General features: G+C 51.6%; 1 protein-coding gene across 3 annotated transcripts in view; it reads right to left on the reverse strand.

Annotated features, from left to right (window-relative positions):
• The window catches only part of slc10a1 (solute carrier family 10 member 1), a 63668-nt gene extending 41057 nt beyond the window's left edge, over nt 1-22611 (reverse strand). For all 3 annotated transcript variants that reach the window (XM_072485762.1, XM_072485753.1, XM_072485772.1), the window contains exons 1-2: nt 21983-22611; nt 15290-15491 (exon numbers count right to left, since the gene is read on the reverse strand). In XM_072485762.1, coding sequence (XP_072341863.1) covers nt 15290-15491; nt 21983-22386 — 606 coding nt within the window. In that variant the 5' untranslated portion in view covers nt 22387-22611. The remainder of the gene's footprint in view (nt 1-15289; nt 15492-21982) is intronic.
• Nucleotides 22612-24417: the final 1806 nt, after the last annotated feature.

The raw sequence follows: 24417 nt of genomic DNA on the forward strand, positions 1-24417 counted from the left end.
GGAGTCGGGGGGAGAGCGCAGAACAAAAGAGAAGCAAAGGGAAGGGTGAGGTAGATAAGCAGCACGAACACAGGCCTCGGCAGGCATGGAGCAGGGCGAAGAACCAAGACGGTGCCACAAACAGCCACTCAAAAGGGCTTCAGGACGAAGGGAGACCCTGGAGTGCAGGGGCGCAGCCATGTGGCGTACACATAGCTGGCGGCCATGGTGGGTGCCCCCTGGACAAAAGGAAACCCCGGAGCCCTGGGGCCCGACCTCATGGTGAGAGCGGTGACCGCGGCCATTCTGTATGCCCCCCTAACGAAGGGAAACCCCAGAGGGCAGGGGTGCATCCACCAGGTAAGTATGTGTGACCCCGCAGGACCGGGGGTCAAACCCCCCCCACTAGGATTGTTACCTGGAATGTAAGGGGACTCAACGGCCCGGTCAAAAGATCCAGAGTCTTCACCCACCTAAGAAGCCTGAAAGAAGACATAATCTACCTACAAGAGACGCATCTGAGGGAGAAGGACCGAAGGCTGGTAAGGAAGGGCTGGGTGGGACAGACATACCACTCATGCTACCGGACGAGGGCTAGGGGAGTAGCAATATTAATTAGTAAGAGGACGAGGTTTACGGAAACCAAGACAGTTACGGACCCAGGGGGACGGTACGTCATGGTCAGCGGTGTCCTGAAAGGGGCATCGGTCGTACTGGTAAATGTGTATGCTCCCAACTGGGACGACACAGAATTTATAAAGAAGACCACGGCAGAAATCCCTGACCTTGACACACCCCGACATCATGGGGAGCGAATTTCAACTGTGTACAGGACCCACTGACTGACCGATCAAACCCCAGAGCAGGGAAAAAGACTGGCATGGCTAGGGAACTAGGAGCATTTATGGAGCAGATGGGGGCAGTGGACCCATGGAGGTTCCTGCACCCGGGAGAGAAGGAATTTTCATACTTCTCACAAGTACACAAGGTATACACCCGTATCAACTTCTTTGCAGTGGGGAAATCGGTGCTTCCAGGGATCACGGGAAATACCTCCTCGAGGTATTCCGCGATCGTTATCTCTGACCATGCTCCACATTATATGGATGTGAGGTTGGAGACAGGCCGTGCCCAGCGCCCCACATGGAGGCTGGACACGGACCTTCTGGCCGACAAGGCCTTCTGTCAGAAAACATCGCGGGCCATAGGCGACTACGTGAGTAACAACCAAAATGGGGAGGTCTCACCCTCCATGTTCTGGGAGGCACTGGAGGCCGTGATTAGAGGAGAGATCATAGCCTACAAGGCAAACAGAGATAGGGAAGAGAGGGTGGCCAGGCAACAACTGGTGGACTCCATCCTGGAAGTCGACAGAAAATACTCCGAGGCCCCGACCGTAGGGCTGCTGGCGGAGAGGAAAAAGCTGCAAATGGACTTTAACCTGCTATCCACTAGGAAAGCAGTGTACCAACTCCGCCAGACACGGGGGACCTTCTACGACCACGGAGACAAGGCTGGCCGCCTATTGGCTCACCAGCTGAGAAAGCAGGCAGCCACAAGGGAAATAGGGCAGGTAAAGGATAGCAGAGGCAGACTGGTAACAGAACCAAAGGAGGTCAATCGGGCATTTGAGACCTTCTACCGGGGACTGTACACCTCCGAGCCCCCCAACGGGGACGCGGGGATGAAACTGTTCCTAGACGGACTGGAACTACCAGTTGTGGGGGAAGACAGACGGGGGGAGCTGGAAGCACCAATAGACCTGGGAGAAATCATGGAGAGCATCAGCTCCATGCAGGCGGGGAAGGCACCGGGACCCGACGGATTCCTGGCGGACTTCTACAAAGAATTTGCACCAGTCCTGGCCCCACACCTAAGGGACATGTTCGCGGACTCACTGGCAAGGGGCACCCTGCCCCCAACGCTAGCGCAGGCCACAATCTCACTGATACCCAAAAAAGATAAAGACCTGACGGAATGCGAATCATACAGACCCATTTCATGGCTGAACGTGGATGCGAAAATAATGGCAAAGGTCCTGGACAAAAGGCTGGAAGGCTGCGTACCAGAGGTGGTCGCAGAGGACCAAACCAGCTTTGTCAAGGGCAGGCAGCTCACAGCGAACATCAGGCGGCTGCTGAACGTAATAATGACCCCCTCTGGGGAGAGAACACCAGAGGTGATCGTCTCCCTGGACGCAGAAAAGGCCTTTGACAGAGTTGAATGGAAATACCTCCTCAAGGTACTGGAACGGTTTGGGCTAGGAGCGGGGTTCACCGCCTGGGTGAGGCTCTTGTACAACGCTCCCAAAGCGAGCGTCCGAACTAACACCACCAGCTCTAAATACTTCCAGCTGCAGAGAGGAACAAGACAGGGCTGCCCTCTGTCCCCACTCTTGTTCGTGCTAGCCATTGAACCCCTGGCGATAGCCCTGCGGGACGCGAAAAGCTGGAAGGGAATCCGGAGAGGAGACAGAGAGCACAGAGTCTCACTCTATGCAGATGACCTGCTCCTCTATGTCTCAAAGCCACAGGAGGGACTGAAGACAATATTGCAAATGCTGAAAGAGTTTGGAACCTTCTCGGGCTACAAACTTAACCTGGGGAAAAGCGAGGCATTCCCAGTGAACCCAAACGGGGGGGGGAGAGAGCTGGAGGGGCTCCCGTTCAAAACAGCCCAGAACAGATTCCACTACCTGGGGATCCAGATAGCCAGAGACTGGACACAGATCCACAAGTGGAACCTGACCAGCCTGGTGGAGGAAGTAAGAAGAGACCTTCAAAGGTAGGGCTCACTCCCACTCTCCCTGGCGGGGAGAGTGCAGACGATCAAGATGAACGTACTGCCAAGGTTCCTCTTACTGTTTAGATCCATTCCGATCTTCATCCCCAAGGCCTTTTTCCAAAACATAGACAGTCTAATCATGGCGTTTGTGTGGGGGGTTAAGAACTCGAGAATCCCAAAACAGACACTGCAAAGAAGGAAAATCAAAGGGGGCTTGGCCTTACCAAACCTACAATACTACCACTGGGCAGCAACGGCAGAAAGAGTGAGGGGATGGGTACAAGAACCTGACACAGATTGGGTACAAATGGAGGAGGCATCCTGTAAAGGAATGACCCTCCAGGCCCTGGCCACAGCAGCACTCCCATCCCCCTCAACAAGATACACAACGAGCCCAGTGGTAGCGGCCACGCTGAGAACATGGACCCAGCTCAGACAACACTTTGGGATAACCAAAATGTTCCCCATGGCCCCCATCTGCGGCAATCACAGATTCCCCCCTGCCATGCTAGATACCACCTTCAAAAGATGGAGGCGGGACGGGGGCACATTGACGGTCGGGGACTTCTACGTAGGGCACAGACTGGTGACACTAGACGAACTGACGAGGAAGTGGCTAGCAAAAGGACAGGAAATGAGACACCTCCAAATAAAACACTTCCTCCGCAAAGAGACTGTGGGGTACCCTGGGGCCCCAGAAAGCACACTACTAGAGGACCTGATAGGCACAAGCAGTGAGAAGGGGAGCTATGTGGGAAAATATACGGACAGCTACTGGACAGAGCCCGAACACCACTAGACAAGATCAGAGAAAAATGGGAGGACGAACTGGGGACAGAGGTAGGATGGGGACTCTGGATCGAATCACTGAGCAGGGTGAACTCCACCTCCTGCTGCGCAAGGCTAAGCCTAATGCAGCTCAAAGTGGTGCACAGAGCGCACCTGACCAGAACCCGAATGAGCAGGTTCTTCCCGGAGGTGGAGGACAAATGTGAGAGGCCAAAGGGGCCCGGCCAACCACACCCACATGTTTTGGGCTTGCCCTAAGCTTGCTGGGTTCTGGACAGCCTTTTCCGAGGCAATGTCCAAGGTTGTGGGGATGAGGGTGAAGCCATGCCCAATAGTGGCAATCTTTGGGGTATCGGAGCAGCCAGAGTTCCACATGGGGAAGGGGGCCAACGCCCTCGCTTTCGCTTCCCTAATCGCACGCCAGAGAATCCTGCTCGGCTGGCGATCGGCAGCACCACCCACAGCTGCAGACTGGCTCGCTGACCTCTCGGAATTTCTCCACCTGGAGAAGATTAAGTACGCCACGCGAGGGTCAGAGGAAGGCTTCCTGGATACTTGGGGCAGTTTGTCGGTCTGTTCCAAAACCTGTTCGAGGCCAACAATGAGGAGTAACCTAATAAGATGTATTTATTTATTATTAAAACACCAAGATAGATGAGTTACCAAAAGATTGCGCAACCCGGGGGGGGCGGGGGGAGAGAAAAATGTGTTGTGTATATATACAACTGTTTATAAATATGGGAAATGCCAATAAAAAGATTTTAAAAAAAAGAAGTGGTCGAGTGAAGCGGCTTGGATCGACGCGGGAGCAGTGAGGACAGCAGACCGGGCAGCGTAGCATGGCGGATGGCAGGGACCAGAGAGCCGATGGAGTTTTTTAAGAACTGCTTCGCCGAATTGAAAAGACACACGCTGGACCCGATGAGAGTGGTGATGGACCGAATGGTCGAGACACAGGCGCTCCAGGAGAGGGCAATCAAGGAGGTTGAGTTGAAACTTTCCAGCCAGGAAGACACGATAACGGTGCTGGAGCACGAGGTGGAGGAACTGAACGGCCGCCAAAAGAGGGTGCAGGAGCAGCTTGAGGAGCTGGGAAACAGAGCCAGAAGACAGAACCTAAGGATCGTTGGCCTTCCCGAAGGCAGTGAGGGATCGGACGCGGGAGCATACTCGTCGGGTATGCTGGAGCCGTTGATGGGGCCGGGGGCCTTCCCTCGACCCCTGGAGCTGGATGGGGCGCACAGAGCCCCCGCAAGGAAGCCCAAGGCGGGAGACCGACCAAGGGCCCTGGTGGTTCGCTTCCACCGGCTTTCAGATAAGGAACGTGTGCTGCAGTGGGCCAAGACGGAGCGGGCAGCAGGTGGGAGAACTGTGAGGTGCGCATGTACCAGGACCTGGGAGCGGAGCTGGCCAAGAGGCTGCGGGGTTCATCGAGGTAAAGGCGGCCCTCTTTAAAAAGGTGAGGTTTGGAATGCTGTATCCTGTAAAGCTTTGGGTAACATTCGAAGAGCATCACTACTACTTTGAGTCGCCAGATCAGGTTTGGGCTTTTATTAAAGAGAAAAAACTGGACTTGAACTGAAGTACACTTAGTTTCCAGTGTTGTACGGTGGTGGCGGTTTGTTCATCTAATTTGTCTCAATCAGGTTTGGACTGTTATTAAGAGAAGAAACTGGACTTGAACTAAAGGACTTTTGGCTTCCAGAGATGTAATGTGGCGGCGGTTTGGTAATTTAATCTGTACTGTACTGCTCCATTCAAGAAGGTATTTTGTCTTGGCAGAGAATATGGACTGGAGGACGGTTGGAGGGCGCATTGCTTCGGGAGTTTGCATCGGGGGGTGGGGGGGGGAGGTCCTGCAGTCAGTATCTTTCGGCGGGAGAGCGGAGCCTCTGTTCTGGGGGACTGGCTCTGGGCTGGTTAAGGGCTATGTAAATGTCCTTTCGAGTGTGTTCTTCAAAGTCGGGGGCGCGACTCATGTGTGGGTCGCGGGCGGCTGTCAGGAGGGGCACGGAGCCGTTGTCCGCGGCGCTCCCGATCGCGCAAATCCCCGCGCGAGCCGGCTTTTCATAATGCCGGCTGCAAGTGGCTGCGAACGCGTTAAAAAAGAAATTTGGCCGCATTGCGCATGCGCACACGGTAATCGGCCACGCATGCGCAGTGCGGTCGCTATTTTTTTAAACGGTTGTAGCTTTTTGTTTTACAGGTTCTGTAGTGGTTTTTACTCATTTATTCATTTATTTTATTCATTTAGTTTTTATTTTTTTCATTTATTTTATTCATTTTATTTTTTTTACAAGTTCCGGGGGGATTTTATTCAGTTTTTTCATTTATTTTATTCATTTTTTTTTTACAAGTTCCGGGGGGATTTTATTCATTTTTTTCATTTATTTTATTCATTTTATATTTCATCAAACCCCGGGGTGGGGTTTATTTTATAAAATTTTACAGGAAATAAATTCAGAACGTTGGACAGATGGAGACTCCATACTTTCCGACACCAGAAGGCGTCACCTTCATCCAACAGGTTCCATTGGAGGAGCGTGTACGAGGGCCAAAGAGACCCAAACCATTTCCTCCATTTTTGTCAGCAGCAAACAAGGTAAGAGAAAATGGTGGGTCGCGCAGGTCGGCCGGTGTGGGTTGCGAAGTTCAGCCGGGTTGGGTCCCGAAGGTTGGCCGGTTGGTAAAAATGGGTCCCTGGGAAAAAAAGTTTGAAGAACACTGCTTTAGAGAGTAGCTGTTTACTCACTAAGGTATGCAATCAGGCTAATGGGTCTTTTCTGTGTGGGGGGAAGGGCCCGAGTGGTCGGGTGGTAGTCAGACAGGCGGCAAGGGTAGGGGTCAGCGAGACTAGCGTAGGGGGCACTAGGGAGCGTAGGAGGAGGGGCGAGCTAGGGCCAAGCAGATGGCTGACCTGGGAGTTCAGGCTTTTGGGGCTGGGGAAGTCTGTGGGCAGGGGGGGGGCGGTGGCTGATGTGAGATAGGGTAGGGGAGGCACATTAGTATTTAGCTGCCTACCCTTCACAAATCCCGTCTGGTCCTCATGAATCGCCCCCGGGACACAGTCCTCAATTCTTGTAGCCAGCACCTTCGCCAGCAACTTAGCGTCAACATTGAGGAGCGAGATCGGTCTATACGACCCACATTGCAATGGACCCTTGTCCCGCTTCAAGATCAAAGAAATCAGCGCCCTGGACATTGTCGGGAGCACCCTGGACATTGTCGGGAGCAAGGTCCCCTCCTCTCTCGCCTTATTAAAAGTCCTCACTAGCAACGGGCCCAGCAGGTCCTCGTATTTCCTGTAAAATTCAACCGGGAACCCATCCGGCCCCGGGGCCTTCCCCGCCTGCATGTTCCCCAATCCTTTAACCAGCTCCTCCAGCCCCATCGGCGCCCCCAAACCAGCCACCTGCTCCTCCTCCACCCTCGGGAACCTCAGCTGATCTAGGAATCATCGCATCCCCTCCTCCCCGCTGGGGGCTCAGACCTGTACAGATGCACATAGAAGTCCCTAAATACCTTGTTTATTCTCACCACACTCCGCACCGTATTCCCCCCTCTATCCCTAACTCCACCAATCTCCCCCGCTGCCTCCCTCTTACGAAGCTGATGTGCCAGCATCCGACTCGCCTTCTCCCCAAACTCATACGCCGCCTCCTGCGCTTTCCTCCACTGTGCCTCTGCTTTTCCCGTGGTCGACAGGTCGAATTCCGTCTGGAGGTTCCGTCGCTCCCTAAGTAGCCCCTCCTCGGGGGCCTCTGCATAACTCCTGTCCACCCTTAAAACCTCCCCCACCAACCTCTCCCTCTCCCTCCTCTCTCTCTTCTCCCTGTGGGCCCTAATGGAGATTAGCTCTCCCCTGACCACCACCTTCAATGCCTCCCAGACTGCCCCCACCTGCACCTCCCCGTTGTCGTTGGCCTCCAAGTATCTTTCAATACACCACCGCACCCGGCCGCACCACCCCTCATCCGCCAACAGTCCCACATCGAGGCGCCACAGCGGGCGCTGGTCCCTCTCCTCCCCCAACTCCAGCTCCACCCAATGCGGGGCATGGTCCGAGATGGCTATGGCCGAATATTCCGTTCCCTCCACTTTCGGGATTAGCGCCCTGCTCAAAATGAAAAAATCTATCCGGGAGTAGACTCCATGGACGTGGGAAAAAAAGGAAAATTCCTGGCCTGCGGCCTGGCAAACCTCTATGGATCCACTCCCCCCATCTGGTCCATAAACCCCCTGAGCACCTTGGCCGCAGCCGGCCTCTTACCCGTCTTGGACCTAGAACGATCCAGTGCTGGGTCCAGCACTGTGTTGAAATCCCCCCCCCCTCCATTATCAAGCTTCCTACCTCCAGATCCGGAATCGGACCCAGCATGCATTTCATAAATCCGGCATTATCCCAATTCGGGGCATATACGTTCACCAGTACCACCCGCACCCCCTGCAACCTACCGCTCACCACCACATTTCGACCTCCATTATCCACTACAATATTCAGTGCCTCGAACGACACCCGCTTCCCCACCAGTATTGCAACCCCTCTGTTCTTCGCATCCAGCCCTGAATGAAAGACCTGCCCTACCCATCCCTTTCTCAGCCTAACCTGATCTGCCATCTTCAGATGTGTCTCCTGGAGCATAACCATGTCTGCCTTTAGTCCCTTTAAGTGCGTGAACACCCAGGCCCTCTTGACCGGCCAATTCAGGCCCCTCACATTCCAAGTTATCAGCCGGATCAGGGGGCTACTCCCCCCCGCCGACTAGCCATCTCCTTTTCCAGGCCAGCCACGTGCCCGCGCCTCCCGCACCCTCCAGTCCCCCAGGTGGCGGACCCCCGCCCCGACTACCTCCCCTACTTCCAGCTCCCCATTGGCCAATGCAGCAGCAACCAAGTTCCCCTCCTCCCTCCCTCCCCCTTCCCCTCCGCTAGATCCTCATCTAGCCATTTTGCTCCCCCCATGTCACTCCCGTAAGTCAGCTGACTCCTGCTGACCCCGGCCTCTCCCGCCATTCCATCGACCCCCCAGTGTGAGAATTCCCCCACCCCTTGGCAGTCAGTGTGTGCTCCTCTCCAGCACCGCCCTTCGCCCCCGGTCCAGCCCCCATCCTTCCCTAATGCGGGAAAAAGCCCGCGCTTTTTGTCTGAGCCGCCCCGCCCCCTCTGGCACCTTTTTGCGGCCTTACCCCAACTCCCCATCCCTGGGCCTCCGCTCCCCCTCTTCCTCCACAGGGCCCTGCCCCTCCAACACCGACGCCCACACTCTCCCACAGCCCCCACATCAAATCTATCCACACATCCCCACCCAGCACCAAAACAAAAAGAACATTCCCCAAACGCGGTAAACACAGTAAACATCCCTCCACGACAAACCCTCAATTTGAGTCCAACTTGTCAGACTGGATAAAGTTCCATGCCTCATCAGGCATTTCAAAATAGTGGTGCCGATCTTGGAACGTGACCCACAATCGCGCTGGCTGCAGCATCCCGAACTTCACCCCCTTCCGATGGAGCACCGCCTTAGCTCGGTTAAAACCAGCCCTCTTCTTAGCCACCTCCGCACTCCAGTCCTGGTAGATTCGGATCTCCGTGTTCTCCCACCTGCTGCTCCGTTCTTTTTTGGCCCATCTCAGGACACACTCTCTGTCCATAAAGCGGTGGAACCTCACCACTACAGCCCTTGGCGGCTCGTTGGCTTTGGGTCTCCTTGCCAGGACCCGATGAGCCCCATCCAGCTCCAGCGGCCTTGGAAAAGCTCCCGTGTCCATCAGCGAATTGAGCATCGTGCTCATATATGCCCCGGCTTCGGGCCCCTCCACTCCTTCAGGGAGACCCAGAATCCGAAGATTCTTCCTCCTCGACCTATTCTCCAGGTCCTCAAATTTTTCCTGCCACCTCTTGTGCAGCGCCTTCACCGCCAGGCCCAAGATCTCATCCTCGTTCTCCAAGGTTTTTGCCGCACCTCCCTTGGGCCTTCTGGGTCTCCACAAGCTCCTCAATTGCCGCCTTCATTGGCGCCAGCATTTCTGTCTTCAGCTCCGCAAAGCAGCGTTCAGGGAACTCCTGCTGCTCCTGCGACCACTGCGCCCACGCTGCTTGGTCTCCACCCGCCGCCATCTTGCTTCTCCTCCCTCGCACTTTCCGCTGCACCAGAATCACTTTCTTAACTGCTCCACTCCTGGTCCAATCCATACAGTGCCATCCTTTTGACCCCCCCGTGTGGGAATCTCCCCATCAGTAGACGTTCCTACGTTCCCCCTCCCACCTTTCTTCCCGCGTGCGGGAGAAAAACCCTGCGTGTTCCAGAGCCTGCCCCGCCCCCCCGACGCAGCTTCTGTTGCGGCCTTTTCTCTCGTCCCCAGCCCATATAACATTCCCTGCGCGTGCTTGCCCCCCTATATACAACCGCCATCATACTTCAACCCTCAAATACCCCCCACCCTCACAAACCCTCAATTAGAGTCCAACTTTTCAGTTAGTATAAAGGTCCACGCCTCTTCGGGCGTTTCGAAGTAGTGGTGTTGGCCATTATGTGTAACCCACAGTCGCGCTGGCTGCAACATTCCAAATTTCACTCCTTCCCGATGCAGCACCGCTTTGGCCCAGTTGAAACCCGCTCTCCGCTTAGCGACCTCCGTGCTCCAGTCCGGGTATATTCTAATCTCAGCATTGTCCCACTTGCTGCTGCGCTTCTTCTTGACCCATTTCAGGACCCTCTCTCTGTCTGTGAACCGGTGAAATCTCACCACCATCGCCCTTGGCGGCTCGTTTGCCTTGGGCTTCCTCGCCAGCACCCGGTGCGCCCCTTCCAGCTCCAGCAACCCTGGGGGGGCCTCCGCGCCTATCAGCGCCCCGATCATTGTGCCCGCATATGCCGCGGCGTCGGCCCCCTCCACTCCTTCTGGGAGGCCCAGGATCCTCAGATTGTTTCTCCTCGACCTCCAGGTCTTCGAGTCTTCCCGCCCACGTCTGGTGTAGCGCCTCGTGCCGCTCCACTCTCACCGCCAGGCCCAAGAGCTCGTCCTCATTCTCACTCACTTTGTCCTGGATCTCCTGGATCTTCACCTCGTGGGCTTTCTGGGTTGCCCCAAGTCCTTCAATTATTGCCAGCATAGGCGCCACCATCTCCTTGTGCAGCTCCTCGAAGCAGCGCTTGATGAATTCTTGCATCTCTTCTTTGTCCCCCGGCCGCTGCCATTTTGTTTGTTTTACCCTTCTTCTCCCGCTGCTCCAGTGCCGATTTTTTGGCCGTTTCGCTGCGGGTCCGGTCCATACAGGCTAGTGGGGGACCTCTCTCCTCTCTTCCCCACGGTTTGGCTGTGTGAAAAGTTCCGCTGGGGCTCTTCTATTGAGCCCGAAAGTCCATCTTCGCGGGAGCTGCCGATTCGTGCGGCTTAGCTCTGCATAGCCGCAACCGGAAGTCATTAGGAGGGATAGTTAAATATCTGGAAGACCACAGCAAACAGCAAAAAAAATAGGTAAATTGGGAGAATGGGCTAAAAAGTTGTAGATGGACTTCAATGCCAGTGAGTGTGAAATGATGCATCTTGTCAAAAAATAATAGTAGTTATACACTAAATGGAAGTAGGCTTTTGGTTGGATAAGTAGAGGGATTTGCGTTCACAGGATATGAATGGGTTTTTTCTGGGTTCTCCCAAAGTCCAAAGATGTGCAGGTTAGGTGTCTTGGCCATGCTAAAAGAAAATTGCCCCTTAGTGTTCAAAGATATGCAGGTTAGGTGGGGTAACAGGGTTAGGGGCTAGGGTGGGGGAGTGGGCCTAGGTAGGGTGCTTTTTCATCGAGTCTGTGTAGATTCGTTGGGCTGAATGGCCCACTCTCTGCACTGTAGGGATTCTATGATTTGAATGACAGCATCTAACAGTGATAAAACAAGACAATCTGGTTCTAGGTTTTACCTCAAGAAACACTGAATACAAATGTTAACAGTAAGAAGTCTTACAACACCAGGTTAAATTCCAACAGGTTTGTTTAGAATCACTAGCTTTCGGAGCACTGCTCCTTCCTCAGGTGATTCACCTGAGGAAGGAGCTGCGCTCCGAAAGCTAGTGATTCTAAACAAACCAGTTGGAATTTAACCTGGTGTTGTCAGACTTCTTACTGTGCTCACCCCAGCCCAACACCGGCATCTCCACATTATTACAAATGTTAAGAAATAGTCGGGAGCTGATATAAAACCTTAATAAGACCCATATGCAGGAATGGGCTTCACACTAAAGATTGATGCTATAGCTAATGCTATAGAAGGCTGTAACAGGGTTCTCGTGGCGCAGTGGCAGTGTCCCTACCTCTCGGCCAAAAGCTCCAGGTTCACACCCCATGTATGTCCATGCAATGTGTATTCATAATGTGGTTAAACAGGTTGATTATCAGCATTAAAAAATTTCTGATTAAACCTGATGGCTGGTGGTAAAAGTGGGAGGGTTTCCTGCTTAGCCAGTACTGTAGAGGCAAGGGCAAACCGTGGCAGTACTTTCCCAAATATAATCATGGAAACCTGTGGTTGTTAATGGCATCTTGGGGCATGGTCCCTGAAGGAGGAGGGAGGGGATACAACATTGATTTATTTGGTTACTGTCTGAAATGTGTAAGTGCCAATACAAAGAAAGAAAATGTGGGGCTTTTTTTTTAAGCAACACAAATTAAAGGATGATATGATGTAAAGGCTTAGACTGATAAAAGGCTACTCGGCAAAGATAGAGTTAAGCAGTCAAGGACAAGGAGCCGTATATATTCTAAATGATCATGAAGCTGTGGATGTGACTTCTGGCGGTAGCAGTTGAGACAGAATAAATGGCCAAAAGGGGTTTTGTAAAGGTCAGGCAGCTTTCCAGTAACATTAGGCGTTATGAAATGTGATCATGACCCGTCGAAGTGACGGGTACCGGAGGCAGTGGTCTCTATGGGCACAGAGAAGGCTTTCGACCAGGTCGAGTGGCGGTATCTGCTTGAGATTTTGGGAGGGTTTGGGTTTGGACCGAAGTTTGTGGCGTGGGTGCGAGTGTACAGACAAACGAGATGCGTTCACGGAGCTTCGGGTTTCACAGGGGAATGAGGCAGAGATGTCCGCTGTCCCCGCCGCTATTCGTGCTGACGATAGAGACCTTGGCGATGGCCCTTACGGGGTCAGTAGAGTGCTGAGTTTGTGAGGGGGAGTGGGGAACACCAGGTGTTGCTGTACGCAGATGACCTGCTGCTGTTCGTGTCAGACCCATTGGAAACCATGGGGAGAATTATGGACACATTAGAGAGGTTCGGGGCCTTCTCGGACTATAAGTTGAATGCCGGAAAGAGCGAGGTGTTTCCGGTGAATGCAGCGTGTCGGCGAGCCAATCTGGGTGTTGCCATTTAGGGGAGCCAGGGGTAGATTTAGGCATTTGGGGGTTCAGGTGACGGGGGTGTGGGCGACGATGCACAGATGGAACCTGACAAAGTTGGTAGAGGGGGTTAGGAAGGACTTTAGGAGATGGGATACGCTACACCTAACATTAGTGGGGTGGGTCCAAGTGGTAAAAAGGAAAGTTATACCAAGGCTCCTGTTCATATTCCAGATGCTCCCAATCTTCATTCCAAAGGCATTTTTCTGGAAACTGGATGGAGCGATTTTGGAGTTTATATGGTGGGGAAGGTACCTTGGGTAAAGAGAGTCCTGCTACAGAGGCAGAGGCAGAAAGGGGGGGGTTGGCGTTGCCAAACCTGCTGCACTACTTCTTGGCAGCAAATGCGGAGAAGGTGAGATGGTGATGGGAAGGAGAGGGGTTAGATCAGGTTAGCTTGGAGGAGGAGTCCTGTAGGGTTCCAGCCTGAGGGCCAGGGTGACAGTAATGCTTCTGCTGGCGCCAAGAAGATACACGGAGAGTCGGAGTGGGTTAGGTGTAGAACCAGTTGAGGAGACACTTTAGGATGGAGGGGATGTCGGTGCTGACACCGCTGTGTGGGAATCATGGGTTTAAGCCGGGAGAGACGGATGGCATGTATAGGAGGTGGAGTGAGGTGGGGCTGGTGAGAGCGAGGGATTTATATCTGAAGGAGAGGTTTCTAAGTCTGGAAGAGCTGCGGGAGGGGGTGGAGCTTCTGTAGGGAAGCGGGTTCAGGGAAATGCAAGTGAGGGACTTTGCGCAGAAGGAATGGAGAGGGTTTCCCAAGCTGCCGGAGTATACCCTGCTGGAGCAGTTGCTGCTCCCAGATGTGGACGGGGAGGGTAGGATTTGGATATATACGGGTGGTTGGGGGAGCAAGGGGGAGCACAGGTGGTGAGGATGAAGGATGAATGGGAGGAGGAGCTGGGGCTGAGATAGGATGGGGAGTGTGGAGTGAGGTGATGCGCAGGGTGAATTCGACCTTGTGTGAGGATGAGTTTGATTTAGTTTAAGGTGGCACACAGGGTGCATTTGACTCGGGCGAGGATGAGTGGGTTCTTCCAGGGGGTGGCAGACGAGTGTGAGAAGTGTGGGTGAGGACCAGCAAATCACATGCATATGTTCTGGGGCTGTGAGAAGTTGGAGAAATACTGGGGGGGAGTATTTGGGACGTTATCGAAGATTGTGGGGGGTAGAGGCCGGGCTGGACCCTCAGGTGGTGAATTTTGGGGTATTGGAAATGTCGGAGCTGATGAAAGGGAGGAATGCCAACATTGTGGCCTTCGCCTCTCTAGTTGCCCGGCGAAGGATTCTGTTGGAATGGCGATCGACAACGCCATTGGGAGTGGCTGGCTGGCTGGAGGACCTGTCAGACTTTCTCCAGCTGGAAACGATCAAGTTCAAATTGAGAGGATCAGCGGAGGGCTTTGAGACACAGTGTGGACTATTCATGACCATGTTTGAGAATTTGTTCATTGCAGGGATGGGAGGGGAAGAGGTGAAAAGGGGGAAAACTTGCACGAACTGTGAGGTGTGGCGAGAGTTTTTTGATGTATTTATGTTTCTGTACCTTTGACTATGATTGAAATAAAATACATTTAAACAAAACAGACAGAAACAATGGCCACATTCAAGAGTGCATTGGATAGGTGGATGAAGTAAAAGGATTAGGATCAATGTGGTAACAAAGTATGATGCCTTCCTGGAGGAGAAATATCTACACGGGTTGGATGGACCAATTGGCCTCTTCCTGCGTTGTGTGTTCTGAGTAGTCTGCAGCTCAGGATCAGTGAAGAGATAGCAGGCTGCTCGGGGCTTACCCCACCCCTGGTAAACTTCCAGACACGTTGGAGGTGGGCGAGTCAGCGATGGGAAGGCCAAGTGCTAGGATTTAGGTGCTCCTTCACCTTCAAACCCACCAGCAGGGGAGTGCAAAAATCCAGCCCAAAGTTTTAAAAAAATAAAAAATTAGAGTATCCAATTCATTATTTTTCCAATTAAGGGGCAATTTAGCGTGGCCAATCCACCTACCCTGCACATCTTTTGGGTTGTGGGGGCGAAACCCACGCAAACACGGGGGGAATGTGCAAACTCCACACGGACTGTGACCCAGAGCCGGGATCGAACCTGGGACCTCGGCACCGTGAGACTGCAGTCCTACCAAATCCAGCCCAAAGTTAATGTTCCAAGTCAATAACCTTTGGTCAGAACTTGTGAAAGATTGCCACACCAGATGCAATCAAATGTTCTCATTCAAAGATGTCATTCGCGTGAAGATTTGCTTAATTAGCAAACATTTCTTTGACAGAAAATGAACAGAAAGGGTAAGACATGTGGCAACACAATGACAAATATCTTACTTTAGTTATGATCTTTGAGTACTTTGGGTACTTGCTATTGAGGAAGATGCCAATGCCACAAGGAATGAGGGTTAAGAACAGGCTTGTGGAGATTTCCTTGTATGGGACTTTATTTGCCAGCGATAGGCCCTTGCAGTAGAGATAAAGGAGAAGTGGCATCATGCCAAGTGCCAGCACTGTAGAACACGTGGTCATCACAATACTGCAAGGAGAATGAAGGAGACAATATTAGATAAAGTTTTAGCAACGATCAAGCAAAGACAATTTAGTTGGCACTTCTGAGATACTATGTTACTGACTCTAACAGTGCTGAGTAATATTTATCTCTTTACTGATAGTGCAATCTGTGCAGAGGGACTGTAACACCTACTCGATGGAATGGGGGCAAACTCTCTGAATATTTAGCACTCTGTGCTTGCTCTATTCTGGCACCGCTTTAACTGGACCCAGTCTTTCAATGGCTGAAGGCGCCAGCCTTACTCAGTTGTAGTTGGTGGTGCAATTTTCAGGAGTATTTCTGAATGTGCCTCTTGGTTAATTTTAGCACATCACAATCGATAAGATTTATAATTTTCAGAAAGGAAACCTGTGCTATCTGGGTTTTCAAACATTCCATCATTTATCCAAGAGCTACCTTGACGATCATTCTCTTCCTCCGGCATGCTATATTAATTCACGGAGACAATGGGCTGAATTTCCTGGTGAGCTTCGTGACTGCTATATTGGGATCAAATGGGGATCCTGAGTCTGTCTTCGTCTGGAGCCAGCCCGGCTCAGCCATTTCAACAAAGGTCTATTGAATGACTTCAGCTGGGCGATTGTCCAATTAACGATGTTGAGGGGGACTGTGGATGCTGACTGCCCAATCAGAGGGCGGGCAACACTGAAGCTTCAGCAGGGTGGGGGAGAGGTGGCCACTGTTCTGAGGCGAGGGAGACCTCAGAGAGGTCACAGTTATTTAAAACTCTGGAAGGCCGAGGACGGTGGGAAGGTCTGCTGAACAGAGGAGGAGCCCAAACGGGAGGATTATTGGAGTTCTGGGGACCGCCTCGCCTGTCTGTGACCCCCCCCCCCCTTAACCCACAGGAAGCTAGCCACCTCCTCTTGTGGCAGAGGTCCCCCAGCTGTCAATGTAAAAGCCTCAAAGAGGGGCTTTAAATATGCAAATCAGCTGTCCACCTCCCTGGAGCAAGCAGCCAATCTGCACACCAGCTCATGGCTGGAAAACTCCCATGGCCGGACACGGCGCCAGGGAGCCTATCTGTCATGGCACACGTGGCATTTACTGGCCCCTGTCTTTATTCTTACCACTCCTGGATAGTAAAATTCAGACCACAATGTGCTAAAATTTTGATTGCCATATTATTCGAGCACGGCAGTATTGGTTGTAATTCGCAACTTGCCACACCAGTTCAGATCAAGGCGGGCAACAGGCAAACTTGGTGTGCCCACCTCATCTGAATGATTGTCACATTGACCCGAGCAGCTTGTGCACAACTTTCTACTGCCGATTTCTGCCTTCAGCCTCTGTGAATTAGAGGGGGACCCAGCAGCATTATTTGCAGATCATGTGGTGCAAAGAGTCTGCTCTTCTTAAAGGCAGGCTGTCCCTGGAAGGAAAGCTGCACTCAACAATACTGCTGCAATATAAATGATTTCAAAGTGAAGATCAAGACAAACCGAGGGTTCCAGATTGACGGATGTGGTTCATACTGCAGATGGGCTGGAGGAGAGGTGCCAGTTGTCTAAGGGGGGACCAGGAGACTCTCATATGTCATCCTCAGAAAAGGGTGGAGGGGGTGACAAGGAAGCTGAGTAACTGAATTTAGGGCCGAGAACCTAGCGCTAATGCCACAAGGAGTCTAATAACTCCACATTAGTGGTCAAGGTCAATGACTGCATCTTCACAATGACATCTTCTATCCACCACACCACCAACTTCTCACACTGCTCAATACACCATACACCCTCCGCTCACCAAGCAGCACTCCCTGGCATTCAGGACTCAAGCTTAACATCCAGATACTTTACTTCGCCCTCACATACTTACCCATGCTTCCAGCTTCACACCCATCTCCCACTGCCTCCACATATGTCTAGCTATCCAGCAATGGTGGGCAAAACACCTGAACACAGTACAACACAACCACTGCCTTTCTGCTGTCTCTTCAGCAGGATAAGATGGCACACAAGGGAGTAATGCAGGGCCAGTGGAAGGCAAAGATGCCTACATGCTCTGAATCCTACAGAGGAAATGGTCCTCAGCATTTTGAGCCCAGCTGCAATGGGGCCCGTGTTATTCAACATCACTCAGATTATTGAGTGTGATGGTATGTTCCTGGCTCTCAACCTCCAGTTCATTCTCATCCTGCTATCTGGCCTGATCAGCAAGCTATAGATGGTGCAATTGTAGACCTCTAGGTTTTCACCCCAACTCCCTTCCCTCACAGAAACCTTCGCCTTGTTCTGGTTACGCCGTCCTTCTTTTGGAGGGGTGGTGGAGCACAGAGTCTTGCTGTATGCGGATGACCTGCTTTTGTATGTTTCGGATCCATTTGAGGGGATGGAAGAAATTATGGGAATCTTAGGGGAATTTGGCCGGTTTTCAGGGTATAAGCTTAATATAGGGAAGAGCGAGATGTTTGTGGTCCAGGCGAGGGGTCAGGAGAGGCGACTGGGGGAACTGCCGTTTAGATTGGTAGGGGACAGTTTCAGGTACCCAGGTATTCAAGTGGCACGGGATTGGGACCGGCTACATAAATTGAACTTGGCCCGGTTGGTGGATCAGATGAAGGATGATTTCCGGAGATGGGATGCGCTCTCGTTGTCTATGGCGGGCAGAGTCCAAACGGTGAAAATGACGGTCCTCCCGAGATTCCTGTTTGTTTTTCAATGTCTCCCCATCTTCATTCCGCGGTCCCTTTTTTAAGCGGGTCGATAAAGTTATAGCAGGATTTGTATGGGAGGGCAAGTCCTCGCGAGTGAGGAGGGTAATGCTTGAGCGGAGTCGGGGGAAGGGCGGGCTGGCGCTGCCAAACTTTAGCAATTATTATTGGGCGGCTAATATAGCCATGGTTAGGAAGTGGCTGGTGGGGAGGGGGGGAGGGGGGGGGGGTGGTGGAGGGGGGGGGGGGTGGTGGTCGGCATGGGTGCGTATGGAGGCGGCTTCTTGCATGGGCACAAGTCTGGGGGCGCTGGTAACTGCGCCTCTGCCGTTCCCACCGGCACGGTACTCCACCAGCCCCGTGGTGGTGGCGGCCTTGAGAGTCTGGGGGCAATGGAGGAGACATGTGGGAGCAGAGGGAGCATCGGTCTGGTCCCCAATCTGCGATAATCACCGGAATGCCCCGGGGAGGATGGACGGGGGGGTTCCGAATATGGCGGAGAGCAGGGTTTGAGAGGATGGGGGACCTGTTTATAGAGGGAAGCTTTCTGAGCATGAGGGCTCTGGAGGAGAAGTTTGCATTGGTGGGGGGAAACGAATTTTGATACCTGTAGGTGCGGGACTTTCTGCGTAGACAGGTGCCAACCTTTCCACTCCTGCTGCTAAGGGGGATTCAGGATAGGGTGGTGTCTAGAGGATGGATAGGAGAGGGGAGCATCTCTGACATTTATAAGGAGCTTATGGGATCAGAGGAGACGCAGACCGAGGAGCTGAAGCGAAAGTGGGAGGAGTAACTGAGGGGAGAGATAGAGGAGAGCCTTTGGGGCGGACGTGTTGAGTAGAGTCAACGCGACCGTAACGTGGGCCATGCTCAGCCTGATTCAATTCAAGGTCATTCACCGGGCTCACATGACAGTGACCCGGCTGAGTAGATTTTTTGGGGTGGAGGACAGGTGCGCAAAATGTGCGGGAGGACCGGTGAACCATGTCCACATGTTCTGGGCATGTCCAAAGCTGAGGGGATTTTGGCGGGGGTTTGCTGACATCATGTCCAAGGTATTAAATACAAGGGTGGCATTGAGTCCAGAAGTGGCGATTTTCGGAGTGTCGCAGGATCCGGGAACCCAGGAGGAGAAAGATGCAGATGTTCTGGCCTTTGCTTTCCTGGTAGCCAGGAGGCTGATATTACTAGCATGCAGGGACTCAAGGCTCCCGAAGTCGGAGACCTGGCTATCGGACATGGCTGGCTTTCTCTGCTTGGAAAAAATTAAGTTTGCCATGAGAGGATCACTGTTAGGGTTCACCCGGAGGTGGCAACCATTGATCGACTTCTTCACAGGGAATTAATCGTCAGCAGAAGGGTGGGGGGGGGGGGGGGGGTAGGTAGAGTAGGGGGTTAAGTAATGGTGGGACCTGTGGGGGAGGGAGGTGGTATTTGCACTATGTTTATATTTTTTATGTACATTGTTTATATTGCTGCTGTTACAATGCCAAAAAATACCTCAATAAAATGTTTATTAAAAAAAAAGATATGTATCTTTAAGAAATGGGTGTTTATCAGTGATGTCAGAGTGTGGGTGTAGCTGGGCTGTCTGTCAGCTTTTAACTTTTGTTTTAGGCTGTTTGCTGCAGGGTTTGTTTTAGTTTCGTTTTCATTGTTGGAGCTGAAGCCAGACCAAGCAGGTGTACTGCTGTTCTCTCTGCCATCAAAAGACTATATCTTGATCATTTGGTGAATTCAGAATTATAAATGTTTTCAGTAGTGACTTTAACCTGATGTGCTTCTGTTAAAGGTTTTATTTTTAATTCGTATGGATGTTAAAAGGAAAGCTTATAGGATTACTTAATGTTGTAGTCTTTGGGGGTTGTATTTGAAATAATGGTTGCTAAGATGTTCACTGTTTGTTTTAAAAAGGTTAACTTGAATTCATAGAATAAACATTGTTTTGCTTTAAAAAATACTTTTCCATTTCTGCTGTACCACACCTGTAAAGTGGGCCAAGTGCTCCCCAAACCACATATTAAAAGTTGTGGGTCAGGTGAACTCCATGATGCACTTTTGGGTTCTCTAATCCCTGGCCCATAACAAATCGCCAAAGGCCCTGCCCGCTTCATGTCCTGCCCCTTCATGCCCCATCCATTGGCAGTGCTCCTTGGCACTGTTGGCATTGCCAGGGTGCCAGGGGAAATACCATGGCACTGCTCTGCGATATTCCTGACCACTTGAGGGTTACGATGGCCTCTGAGCCGCCTGACATGATCATCATGCCTGGTCTCCATTTGTGGAGACGAGTAGTGATTCGCGCCAGCTTCACATGGTGCTAGTTAGTGGGAGAATTTCAGGAGCTGAGAAAATCTGGTTTATAGCTAATTCTAAATATTTAAATTTGATTTTTAATATGGGGGTTCCATTTGCTGGGGGTGTGGGATGGGGGTGAGTCCGGGAACATCATGCACCACTTGGTGCCCAGCGCAAATTCCGTTTCAGGGTTCTCCCATAATATCCTAACGTCCGGTTTCAGGCGGGTTTAGCAGGGTGTTTCTTGGCACCTGCAGCGCCCAGAAAGACCCCGCTATTCAACAGCACTTTGTCTTTTTTTGGCCTCGGCAAGGAACTCCCCGTTGAGACCACACTTTACTAATTTTCTGCACTGGTGAGCTCAGCTCCGTTGAATCTAACAAGATGGGCTGTTTAGCACAGGGCTAAATCGCTGGCTTTGAAAGCAGACCAGGGCAGGCCAGCAGCACGGTTCAATTCCCGTACCAGCCTCCCCGAACAGGCAGTGGAATGTGGCGACTAGGGGCTTTTCACAGTAACTTCATTTGAAGCCTACTTGTGACAATAAATGATTTTCATTTCATGTTTCGATCATTGCAAATCTCGCGGGAGGCCTCTCGTCAGATTCACCAAGTTGGACGCGCGAGGCCGCTGAATCGAGTCCAATGTATTTATTTATTTATTTACTATGAACCCTTAATACTACAACTCTGTTTTCCTAACTCTCACTGTGTCCCCCTGATTTGCACTGGGTCCTGGTGGTTGCCATGACAGTGGTTGACGGTGTCCCCACCAGCAGCTGTGGATGCCAGCAGGAAACCACCAGGGAGTGGAATTGTTCAGCTCTTCTGAGGATGCTGATAACTGAGAAGTTAAATTGGCTGTCAAACATTGTTAAACATTCACTTGAACTAAGGCTCCAAGTTTAAATGATGCTATATTCTTGGCAGAAAATATTTGGCAATTTTCTTTTAGCTCAGGTACGAATACAGGCAAATGTTTCAATTTTTAGAATAGTGATGGTGCAATCAAAAAAAGGACTTTGAGGGGAACAGTGCTATTGCAAAATGCATTTGTAAACAAATACAAAAATCGCTGGCTCTCTTTTTAATAAAGACAGCATCCTTTTTTAAAAATAAATTTAGAGTACCTAATTATTTTCTTTTCCAATTAAGGGGCAATTTAGCGTGGCAAGTCCGCCTACTCTGCACATCTTTGGGTTGTGGGGATGAAACCCACGCAGACATGGGGAGAATGTGCAAACTTCTCACAGGCAGTTTCCCGGGGCCAGGATCGAACACGGGTTCTCAGCGCCGTAGGCAGCGATCCTAACCACTGCATCACCGTGCTGCCCCATGAAGATAGCATTCTTTAAAATTTAAACTGGTCTTCAAAGCATGTGTGAAAGGGCGAATGGAAAGACTGTTTTACACAGCACCCGGTTCCCTTTTTCAAATATTTTGCAATGTTATAGAAGACCAATTCTAATTCCCTGAAACACATTAAGCTTCAGTTGACTGGCTGTTCATACCTGAGATTCATGTCTCCATTCAGTGCCAGTGAGAAGATATTGGAGAGTGTTCCTCCCGGGCAGCAGCCACAGATAAGGACAGACAGAGACTCCATGGTGGACAGCCTGAACATCTTGGCAAGGCTGAAAGCTGTAAAGGGCATAATCCCATATTGAGAAAACACTGCAATCAACACCCCCTTAGGTTTCAAAGTGTGAAGCTTGATCATTGGCAACTCCATCGTGCACCCCAGTGAGATCATTGTGATGAACAGGACAATGACTGAGATGACAGTGATGGTTTGATCCATTAGCCTTCCTTTTGGCTGCTCTATCCATCCCACAGTTCGGTTTGAGACTGGTGTTAAGTTCAGAAGCGAATTCCAAGCATCGTCCACCAAATATTCCTCACCGGTGACATTCATTTTGAATCCAGGATTTGTTGTTTATCCCCAAATCTCTTCTGCTCTCCTGGTGAAAATAAACACCACTCCTTCCCCACCTCACAAAAAATTAAACATTTGCTGCACTATCGATATTCGGGAGATGATGTTGTACAATATAAACTTTCAGGGTATTCACTTCAAGTGCTTCCAGATAGCAGGATGTTTGACAAAATCTGCCAATTGCTCTGAATTTACAACAGAACAAACTCTGTAAGGTCATGTTTTGCGATTGGACTATGCGTTAAGTGACTGTATTCAGCCCAGTGTCTGGGCAGCAACAAAGAACCAGTCATTCAGCTCTCTTTTGGAAAGCAGTTTAAAATCCTCTGCAATGTCTCTAATTTAATTCCTTGGGAACTGCAGAGCAAACAAAATATATGACCCCCTCGCTAGTGTATGACTCAGTTTCTTCAAATTCTGGAGTAGGACAGTAAGAGTAAGTTTGTCACTAATATTACAACATCAGTCGAGCTTTACATATTTTCTCAAATTTTTTCTTCAATGTTTCTCCCCTCCATTCCTGAAGGTCATGACCCATCTTGGCATAGGTCACCCTCTGTCTACACAGGGACAAATCTCTCTAGATCCGCACTGGGACATGTCTCTCTGGGTCCACACTGGGACATGTCGCTCTCGGTCTGCACTGGGACATATCTCTCTGGGTCTACACTGGGACATGTTTCTCTGGGTCCACACTGGAACATGTCTCTCTGCGTCCACACTGGGACATGTCTCTCTGGGTCCACACTGGGACATAACTCTCTGGGTCCACACTGGGACATGTCTCTCTGGGTCCACACTGGGACATATTTCTTGGGGTGCACCCTGGGACATGTCTCTCTTGGTTTACACTGAGACATGTCTCCCTCGGTCCACACTGGGACATGTCTCCCTCTGTCCACATTGGGACATATCTCTCTGGGTCCACACTGGGACATATCTCTCTGGGTCCACGTGAGACATGTCTCTCTGGGTCCACACTGGGACATATCTCCCTGGATCCACACTGGGACATGTCTCTTTGGGTCCACACTGGGACATATCTCTCTGGGTCCACACTGGGACATATCTCTCTGGGTCCACACTGGGACATGTCTCTTTGGGTCCACACTGGGACATGTCACTTTGGGTCCGCAGTGGGACATGTCTCTCTGGGTCCACACTGGGCCATGCCTCTCTGGGTCCACACTGAGACATGACTCCCTCTGTCCACATTGGGACATGTCTCCCTCTGTCCACACTGGGACATGTCTCCCTCTGTCCACACTGGGACATGTCTCCCTCTGTCCACATTGGGACATGCCTCTCTGGGTCCACACTGGGACATGCCTCTCTGGGTCCACACTGGGACATGTCTCTCTGGGTCCACACTGGGACATGTCTCTCTGGGTCCACACTGGCACATGTCTCTCTGGGTCCACGTGTGACATGTCTCTCTTTGTTTACACTGAGACATGACTCCCTCTGTCCACATTGGGACATGCCTCTCTGGGTTCACACTGGGACATGTCTCCCTCTGTCCACACTGGGACATGTCTCCCTCTGTCTACATTGGGACATGCCTCTCTGGGTTCACACTGGGACATGTCTCCCCCTGTCCACACTGGGACATGACTCTCTGCGTCCACACTGAGACATGTCTCCCTCTATCCACACTGGGACATGTCTCACTGGGTCCACACTGGGACATGTCTCACTGGGTCCACATTGGGACGTCTCTCTGGGTCCACACTGGGACATATCTCTCACTAGGTCAACACTGAGACATGTCTCCCGCTGTCCACACACTACATGCCTCCCGCTGTCCACACAGGACATGTCTCACTGGGCCCACACTGGGACAAGTCTCACTGGGTCCACACTGGGACATATCTCCCTGGGTCCACACTGAGACATGTCTCCCTCTGTCCACACTGGGACATGTCTCTCTGTGTCCACACTGGGACATGTATGCCTCTGTCCACACTGGGACATGTCTCTCTGTCTTCACACTGGGACATGGCTTCCTCT

Source organism: Scyliorhinus torazame, chromosome 2 (genome assembly GCF_047496885.1).
Source record: "Scyliorhinus torazame isolate Kashiwa2021f chromosome 2, sScyTor2.1, whole genome shotgun sequence".
NCBI lineage: Eukaryota > Metazoa > Chordata > Chondrichthyes > Carcharhiniformes > Scyliorhinidae > Scyliorhinus > Scyliorhinus torazame.